Source organism: Lactuca sativa, chromosome 4, assembly GCF_002870075.4.
Source record: "Lactuca sativa cultivar Salinas chromosome 4, Lsat_Salinas_v11, whole genome shotgun sequence".
NCBI lineage: Eukaryota > Viridiplantae > Streptophyta > Magnoliopsida > Asterales > Asteraceae > Lactuca > Lactuca sativa.
In genome coordinates, this window is record NC_056626.2 from 59571040 (window position 1) to 59580593 (window position 9554).

Genomic DNA, 9554 nt, shown 5'->3' on the forward strand with positions numbered 1-9554 from the left:
TATTCAACTACCATTGGAGATGATCTTACAATCGCTAAATAAATACTAGGTGTGAAATCCGTGTACTACATGAGTTTATTAAAATTAAAAATTTAATATCAATATATAAACATTAAATATTTTATAAATTAATAATTTTACATAACAAAATATAATCTTTTGCAACATCTAAAAAAAATCAAATCGTTTGGAATATTTATGAGAATTTATTATCAAATTAATATATAGAATAACTTTTTTTTCCTTATAAAACTCGTAGAATTTTATGAAATTTTATTTTGAGAAAATAGAAATTTTTAAAAAATAACAAGTGAAAAATAAAAATTTTAAACCTCCTACAAAATGATATGTCTCAAAATGAATAAGAAAATGACATGGGACAATTTTTTTTTATTTATTACATTAAATTTCAGGTGAACAATACTTTTTAGTTGGAGACTTACACGAGGTGTAAAATAAACATAGAGTAAAGCTAAGGTGTGTAAATGAAAATATCTCAGAATCTTTAACAAAGCCCTGACATAAATGGCGTTGTTGTGATGTGGAAGATAAACAGGAAATTAGTACGAATCACAGTCAAGAAATCGTTCAAAATTTGTTGAAAATCTTCATTAGATTTGTATGCTTAAAACCCAAGCCCCTTTCCCAGCACTCCAATTACAGTGCTTTCATAGCCCTAGGGGTTGAAAATCCTCACTTTACTGATCTTTATGCTCAATTTTTCAAAGCAACGTAGTAAAATGACATTATTGATCTAAGAAGCAAGTTCCATAACAAGATCTATCTTCCTCCCTCGGACTCCAGTACGACAGTTTTATCTTTGTGTGTGATTATGCGTAGACACCCGATAAATGGTGTAACTTTTTTGGGGTTTTTTGCTCTTGAATATTCCTGATTAGGGTTTTTTTTATTGCAGATGGCGATCAAGAGGGGGGTATCAAGTTTCGGCGTCCATAGAAACAGAGGAGGTGGTGGATCTCGTTTTCCAGTGTTCACCCTTGTGTTAATTTTAGTTCTTGCTCCCATGGTGTTCTTCGTTGGACGTGGGATTTATTCGGCTGATTCAATTGGTTAGTAATCAGTCTAATCGTTCTACTTTACTGATTTCTATGTGGAAACTCTGATTTCCTGTCAAATTATTTCCTGGGGATTTCCCCAATTGCCATTTTTACTATTTTGAGCTTTATGTAATTGTCTGTTTGCCCTGTTGAACATTAAATATTGCTGTTTGCATTGTCAAGCAGTGTGGTTTATACTTAATACAGATTGAAATAAAGTTTTTTTTTTTTTTTTACTATAAAAAAGGATTGATCTATTGTGATGAAAATTATTGGAAAACCTAAAGGTTCTTGTGAAAACAAGAAAGTAGAAGATGCATAGTCAATGTTGCTGGCATTGATTGGTGACTGATAGCTCTGCCTCCATATATTTTATTTGATTATACACTCTTTACTTTCACCATTTGATTTAAAGATTCTCATTGTATGATGTGAAGAGAAATAAATATGTCACAATAAGTCCCATTTAGTATAAAGGTAAACAGTGGAAACCAATAGACCCTTATGAATATTTCTATGTAAAGACAAGTCTCTTTGTTGTGAAACATGTTAATTGCTTAGTTGATCTGTGAAATGTTCAAACACTTGATTAGTATTTTGGATGAAAACCGAAGGTTTACCACTATGAAGGTAAATAGTGGAAACTAATAGACCCTTATGAATATTTCTATTTTCTTTTTGTGTGCAGATCAAAATGATTCCTCAATTAGTAATAATAAACAAGTAAGCTTCTTTATGTTTATATTATCCATATCTCAAATGTTATGGTGCTCACCTTCATTGAGAAATACAGGATGTAGATTGGAGAACCAAACTTGCTTTGCAACACATCAAATCTCTTCTCTCAAAGGAGGCAAGTTACTAAATATTTCATTCTATCTCAACTTGTCATTTCCTTAAACCATATTATTCTTTTAATGGATAATGCAAAAAATAGCTACATATTTTCGTTTACTTGTTTATTAAAGCGTCCTATTTTCATTTCTTTCTATTACATCAAAGTACTTTCAACTTTTGTCTTATTAATGCATTGCACATTGAAAGATCAAAGATCTACACTTTAACCCCTCTTTCACTACTCTAAGGTTAATTTCAGTATGTTGATAATTGTATGTTTTTTAGGTTATTGATGTCATCAAGGCCAACACAGATGACTTAGGACCCTTGAGTCTTGATTCTTTTCGTAAACAAAACTTTTCAGCTTCTTGGAAGTTTTCAGGACAAGAAAATGTGATTGATATTAGTTCAAGTTCTTCTGAGGTTTGTATAACTCATTCTCCCTTTCTTTCTTGTTCCTTATACGATCTGACATATTCCCATATAGCAGATTGTGGCAACTAATAAACAAGAAACCCCAAAAGGCAAACAAGATAGTTCTTTAGTTGGTAATAATTTTCTTTAGACTAATGTTTCCATAAGACTATAAGAATCAGAACTACATTCATGTGTATATTCTCAAATGCAGATGATCATTCTCAATACATGGAGACACCCACAATGCTAGCAAGAAGGGTAAATTTGTACTTTCAAGTGAAGTATCACTCGTTTCTTCCAAATGATTAAAAACTTACTCTTGTAATCTTTTAGAAACTGAGAGACAAAAGGCGTGAAACACGAGCAGCTGGTTTAATGAAACAAGATGAAGATGTAAGTATAAAGCTTGAAAATGCAGCCATTGAAAGATCCAAATCAGTTGATTCTGCTGTTTTGGGGAAGTATAGTATATGGAGGAAAGAGGCTGATAATGAGAACATAGATACAACTGTTCGTTTGATAAGAGATCAAATCATCATGGCTAGGGTTTATGTAAGCATTGCAACTATGAAAAACAAGACAAACATGGCTCATGAGCTACAAATCCGAATTAAAGAAAGTCAACGTGCTTTAGGAGATGCAACAACTGATATTGATCTTAATCAAAGGTATCATATCAAATTATTTATATATATCAGTATCTTTTCTAGTCAACTTATGAAATCTTGTTCTTTCTTGATATTCAATTTTAGTGCCCCAGAGAAAATAAAAGCCATGGGACAATTGTTATCAAAAGCTAGAGATCAACTTTATGATTGCAAGTTAGTTACAGGGAAGTTGAGAGCTATGCTTCAATCTGCAGATGAACAAGTTAGAAGCTTGAAAAAGCAAAGTACTTTTTTAAGCCAATTAGCAGCTAAAACAATTCCAAATGGAATTCATTGCTTATCAATGCGTTTAACAATCGAGTATTACCTTCTTTCACCTGAAAAAAGAAAGTTTCCAAGAAGTGAGAATCTTGAAAATCCAAGTCTATATCATTATGCTCTTTTCTCTGATAATGTATTGGCTGCATCCGTTGTTGTCAACTCTACAATCATGAATGCTAAGGTAATTATGGATAATGGATGTCGTTGTGGCAAATATTATTATGCTCTTTTAAGGAATAATGTAGAAAAAAACGGAAAGAATGAGTGATTTTGGACAAAAGATTTCATGTGCTAATTATTTTGATCCCCAAGATTGTTTAATCTTGCAAAGTTAGTGTCTTTTTTCTGCAATGGGAAGCCAAACATTATGATCTGAAAAATCAATAATACACTTATGGAAGTCCTATCACAAAATAATTACCTTTTGAACATTTATCAGAAAAAAAAAGTTTTAAAAGACTTATGGAAGTCCTATCACAAAACAATTACCTTTTGAACATTTATCAGAAAATGACCACTCATTTTGCAAATGCCTTTTTTCTCTTGCAAGTTGCTATATGAATAGTCCCCACTACAAAAATCTTTTATTATTAATTTTTTTTTTTTTTTTTTTTTGCAAAATGACATTACTTTGTTAAAAATGATGCCATTTCGTGAAAAAAAATTAATTTTGTAAATTTCTTGAAATGGGTGGTTATGTTGTTGCAGGGACCAATCATATAGCAATTTTGCAGTTATTATTATTATTTTTGCATATTGCAATATTACAAAAAAAGATATTTTGCAAAATGGGTGGTTATTGAATGTTCAAAAGGTGGTTATTTTGTAATAGGGTCCCACCTATTTTGGTCATCTTAGTGATTAAACAAATTTAAAAGTAATGATTTATATTAGATGATTCTTGTGTGACAACATCAGGGTTTTTAATATTTTGTAATAATTACTACAAGAATTTAGTTAATGATTACCACAAACTGATAATTAGGCGATTTCTGCAACAAGTTTTACAGAAGAATAAAGAATGAATGTTCATAAAGATAAAATAGCAACTTTGATAAATTTTTTGTTTTGTTGTTTTCATGGACTAATTTATGTTTCTTTGAAACACATACACAGGAACCAGAGAAACATGTTTTCCATCTTGTTTCTGATAAATTAAACTTTGGAGCAATGAACATGTGGTTTTTATTAAATCCTCCAGGAAAAGCCACAATTCATGTAGAAAATGTTGATGAATTCAAATGGCTAAATTCATCATATTGTCCAGTTCTTAAACAACTAGAATCTGCTGCAATGAAAGAGTTTTACTTCAAAGCAGATCATCACACAACCCTTTCAGCTGGATCTTCAAATCTTAAATACAGAAACCCTAAATATCTTTCCATGTTAAATCACCTCAGATTTTATCTCCCACAAGTTTATCCTAAATTAAACAAGATCCTTTTTCTTGATGATGACATTGTTGTTCAAAAAGATTTGACTGGGTTGTGGAAGGTTGACCTTCATGGGAAAGTCAACGGGGCTGTTGAAACATGTGGTGAAAGCTTTCATCGGTTTGATAAGTATTTAAATTTCTCAAATCCCCATATTGCCCGTAACTTTGACCCTAATGCATGTGGTTGGGCGTATGGGATGAATGTTTTTGATCTCAAGCAGTGGAAGAAGAGGGATATAACTGGAATTTACCACAGGTGGCAAAGCATGGTAAGTTTTTGAGTAAATTACTTTTTTGGTCCTTTAGAATATCTGATTTTTGCAATTTTGTAATTGTATGTAAAAAAGTTTTCTCTAGCAAATGTTGTCCTTATTTTGAAGTTTCCTGATGCTGTTATTTTTTTGAAAATGACCATTTTGCCCTTGGACCAAAACTGAAAAAAAGTATACCATAAGGACCAAAATTTGTAATTTTTTTAAAATATAAAGAATAGCTTTTTGAAATTTTAAAATATGACCACTTTGGTCCCTGTGGTGTGCCTTTTCTTCAGTTTTTGATCGAGGGCAAAAGGGTCATTTTCAAAAAATTAACTGTTAGGCTGTTAACTTAAACGACGCATGTACCAAATTCAGTCCCTATGGTGTACCTTTTCATTTTTTTTTGATTTTTCCAAAAATTGACCATCGTTGCAATGTTATAAACCTTAAATAAAAGTTTAGATAATATTACAAATTTGGTCCTATGGTGTATCTTTTCCTCAGTTTTGGATGGAGGGCAAACTGGTCATTTTCAAAAAGTTTAACAACTAGGCTGTTAACTTAGACGACACATGTACCAAAATTGTTATGAATCATTAAAAAAGGACCAAAATTGCAAAAATCATTTATACGTAGGGACCAAAATGTATTTCATTCTATTTTTTTTTAATTGGGCTTTTGATGACAGAATGAGGATAGGGTTTTATGGAAGCTTGGGACATTGCCACCTGGATTAATGACATTTTATGGGCTTACACATCCACTTGACAAATCATGGCATGTACTTGGGTTAGGGTATAACCCAAGCATTGATAAGATTGATATTGAGAATGCAGCTGTGGTTCACTACAATGGTAATATGAAACCATGGCTTGAGTTAGCTATGACAAGGTATCGTTCATATTGGGTCAAATACATCAAGTTTGACCATCCGTATATCCGAGGTTGCAAAATCAGTGAATGATATTCCTATTTAGGCAAACTAACAATGATGCCACACACTGTGTTTCCCACATTGTTTATTCTTGTGAGTTTGATCCTATTCTTTGTTATATCTATTTAGTTCTAATTCTTTTTTTGTTCCAATACTTGTATGTGAAAGTGAAACTTACTCCCCTAAATTGGATAGGAGTAGGGAAGGATGTTATAGTTGACTTTTGAGTAATGAGATTATCTTCACACCCGATATATTCTTGAAATTGTAAACTTAGATTTGAATGAATATTGTTGACTTTTATATAATTTGAAACGTTTTGGGATAAAAGATTTCACCTTGATATGATACGTGTGAATCCATCTTCAACGTGATATTAGGTGAAATTGTTGGATGAAACGGGTGTGTATAGACGTGTTGAAACGAAGCAATGAGATGTCTTGTAACAATGGAATGGTTTTCTCTTGCATGACTTACTTTTGGATGTGTCATGGCTCAACGCCCGTCTTAAAGTTTTTACAGGTCAAAAACAGAATAGAACAAAACATGGCAAAATTAAACAATTAACAAGTATGGCAAAATGGAATAGAACAAATAGTACTGTGTTCGACATAGATTAAGATTGTTGTCAATGACACAATAATTTATGATCTTTTGTCCCATCTAAAACAGTAAAAAAAGGACAGGGGTTCATGACTCGCTCTCAATCTTTCTTAAAAAAAATATGAATTTCCTGTCCTCATCATTTTCTTTGAAAAGGTCACTAGAAATCCTGTTGTGCCATATCTACTCCTACAACTTGAATAACTTCTTCATTTTAAGTTGTTTGTTTAGGCGAAAATTTCAATTCTTTGTGAGGGTAAAATTACTAGTTTCTTTCCTTTCATGGGATAGACCAAAGTTCAACATTGTCGAAAATCGGGTACAATAGTCTCCAATTGTCCATGAAATATATCTTTTTTAAACCAATCAAACTTCTTGATGTCTCTATACATTTTCACCTAAATAGAAAAACTCTTCTAGCAAAACCACCATTTACTTATGTAATTAACTTTTGTCACATTGATACGAAGCTCACACGGAGCTTGAACGAAGAAAGCAAATCCGTGACACTGGACAACATGTTCTACTTTTGCCATGGATTCTTGATCATTATATTCTTTCTAAAGTAGCACATGAAAGTTTGGTGGTTGTCCCTTTAAAGAGTTTTAAAAAGCAAGGTACTCTTGATTTCTTTTCTCATATATCATATGTACATATAGATACCAACATCATTTGGTATTTGGCACCTAAAAATTCAAGATATATCTAGCCAAGAATACAAATAAAATGATGAAACCCATGAATATTATCGAAGTCTTTTTTTATTTTTATTTTATTTATTAGACAAGCTTTTTTGATTCCACCACAATCACATCATCACTTTTTAATTGAATCATATGTTGTAGAGCTGAATGATAGGAGGAAGTCATCTCTGCCCCCCAATACCTGAAAAAAATTGATCAGTGGTCTCAATTCTTGACTACCCTGAATGCTAATGATCAACCAAACTTTACGGGTTTTACTTTTATTAGTAAATGTGTGTGTGTGTGGGTGGGGTGGGGTGGGGGGGGGGGGGGGGTTAGCTAGTGGATACATTCACATTGTATTAAAACTATTTTCAATTTTATTAGATATGTATTATAAAAAACTAAGGTATATCAAGAAAGTAGGAAACTTTAGATCTTAAACACTTAAGATTGAAATTCATATAAAACCGAACTAGACTGAAAACATAGCACACTACAAAAGTTGGACAGAATTTAAAACTGCTTATGTTGTAAAAGCCATTTAAACACTAAGGGAATATGAAACTTTAGTATATAGCATGTTTGGAATCAATTCTTTTAAAGTAACAAATCTTTTCATAATAAAACATTAGTCAAGCTCAAACTTTATAATACGCTATTGTTATAATTGAATTTTGATTGGGTTTTTTATAATTATTATATGAATTAATGATATATGATTATAAATTAGTTGCGCAAAATATGTTTTAGTTATGATAATCTTGTGACCGAAGAAGAAGAATATCATCAATAAGTGAATTGCGGTTATGGGCAAAGTCTTTGATTGTAGTATGAAGAAGAATTAAAAGGATAAATTCTTATATTTTATTGGGTCTATTTATCAAATGGCAGCTGTATAAGAAATTGTTGGTAATGTTGTTGAGTGTTTAAGTACTACTTAAAACGAACATGTAGATTAAAAGTAGAATTAAGGTGTTTAAAAGTAGAATTAGAGTGTTGTTGGTAATGTTGTTTTGAACTTTAGATGTAAAGATGGTTTTTAGTTTTTAATATACTTTATCAATAAGTTATCCTAAGGTAATTTATTAAAAAGCTAACTTATAAACTAGTTTATGAATTATTTAATTTTTCTGAATTTCTTTACTAAAAAAGATATACATTTAGTTATTTTGGACTTGAACAAAACTCTCAATTAACAATTATTATAAGATATTAGTGTTTCTGAGGGTTTTAATTTTATTTTGTTAAAGGTATTCATTTATTTGATTATTGGTAAAGATAATCATTAAACCTTATGTTATCAAAGTTACATTGAAATAAGTTAAAACACTTATTTTAATAAAAAGAAGAAAATAAACTTTATGGGATCTTAACTTTTTTTTTAAGGACATTTCTTGTTTCCCTCACCTTTTTGTGACTTGATTGTCCCATTATGGGAACTTTTTTGTTGGCAAAATATAGACAATTAAAAAAATCTCCTCCATGAAATTCAAATCCTCATCGATTTGGGTTGGAAGGAAATTGATACACTTGAAATATCTAAATAGGTTGTTCTCACTACAAATATGCTATACTTTGGAATATTATGTATATATTATTTTACATATATAATACTTCAAATGAAATTGCATAAAATATGTCCGTACATTGATTGGTTAACAGCTAACCATGTTGCATTTCAGACAAGACTTTACATGAAAAAAGACTCACGCACTAACATCATTCAACCATTCGGTAGCTAGATAATTCTTGAGTTCAAATGATTCTTTTGCACAAATCTATTCGTACTTATGACAAAAATTTGTATACAATATGCAATCATGCATTAGTGATCATTAGTATTTTAGCGATGGAATTTTATAACACAAGGAGTTAAACCTTTTAGCAATTTCATAGACAATTACGTCACATTTCGTTTTTTATTGGTTGCGTATATTTTGAGCCACATAATAATCATTATTAGCATTTCTAATGATCTTTGGTTTTAGCTAACATGGAGATATCGACTCACTTCGCTGTTTTGAGCCGATTTCACTAAATGCATCAGAGTTTTTTGCATCTTTCTTTATAAGAGGACTACTAATTAATTTTCACTTAATGTTTCATTGATGTTGATCAGTTAGTTCGTTGTAGTATCTACGCTTCACATTCCAAACGGTTTAAAGTTTTTATTCATGGATTATATAGTTGTCAATATAGGATAGGTTCTTTAATGGGTCGGCAAAAAACAGCATTAGGTTTATGAAGAATAGTATAATAAACATAATTGTATATATTATTGTATATTACCTTTTCAAGATTTTGATACTTGGACTCATGTATTGTAAGACTTTTTAAGACAATAAACTCTTACAAACTTGTTCTTATATATATATATATATATATATATATATATATA

At 30.8% G+C, this 9554-nt stretch overlaps 1 protein-coding gene across 5 annotated transcripts; it reads left to right on the forward strand.

The window, feature by feature from the left end:
- Positions 1-529: 529 nt before the first annotated feature.
- Positions 530-6116, forward strand: LOC111878490 (polygalacturonate 4-alpha-galacturonosyltransferase). Of its 5 annotated transcripts, none has more exons than XM_023874998.3 (11): positions 531-803; positions 917-1070; positions 1747-1781; positions 1852-1911; positions 2181-2318; positions 2383-2443; positions 2524-2570; positions 2646-2980; positions 3065-3422; positions 4358-4945; positions 5622-6116. In XM_023874998.3, exons 2-11 carry the CDS (start codon positions 917-919, stop codon positions 5895-5897), a joined length of 2052 nt encoding a protein of 683 aa, XP_023730766.1. In that variant the 5' UTR covers positions 531-803; the 3' UTR covers positions 5898-6116. The 5 variants fall into 5 exon arrangements, with proteins under 5 accessions (XP_042756931.1, XP_023730763.1, XP_023730764.1 ...); XM_023874999.3 differs by having other exon boundaries at positions 2386-2443; XM_042900997.2 differs by having other exon boundaries at positions 530-822; positions 2646-3422.
- The last annotated feature ends 3438 nt before the right edge of the window (positions 6117-9554 follow it).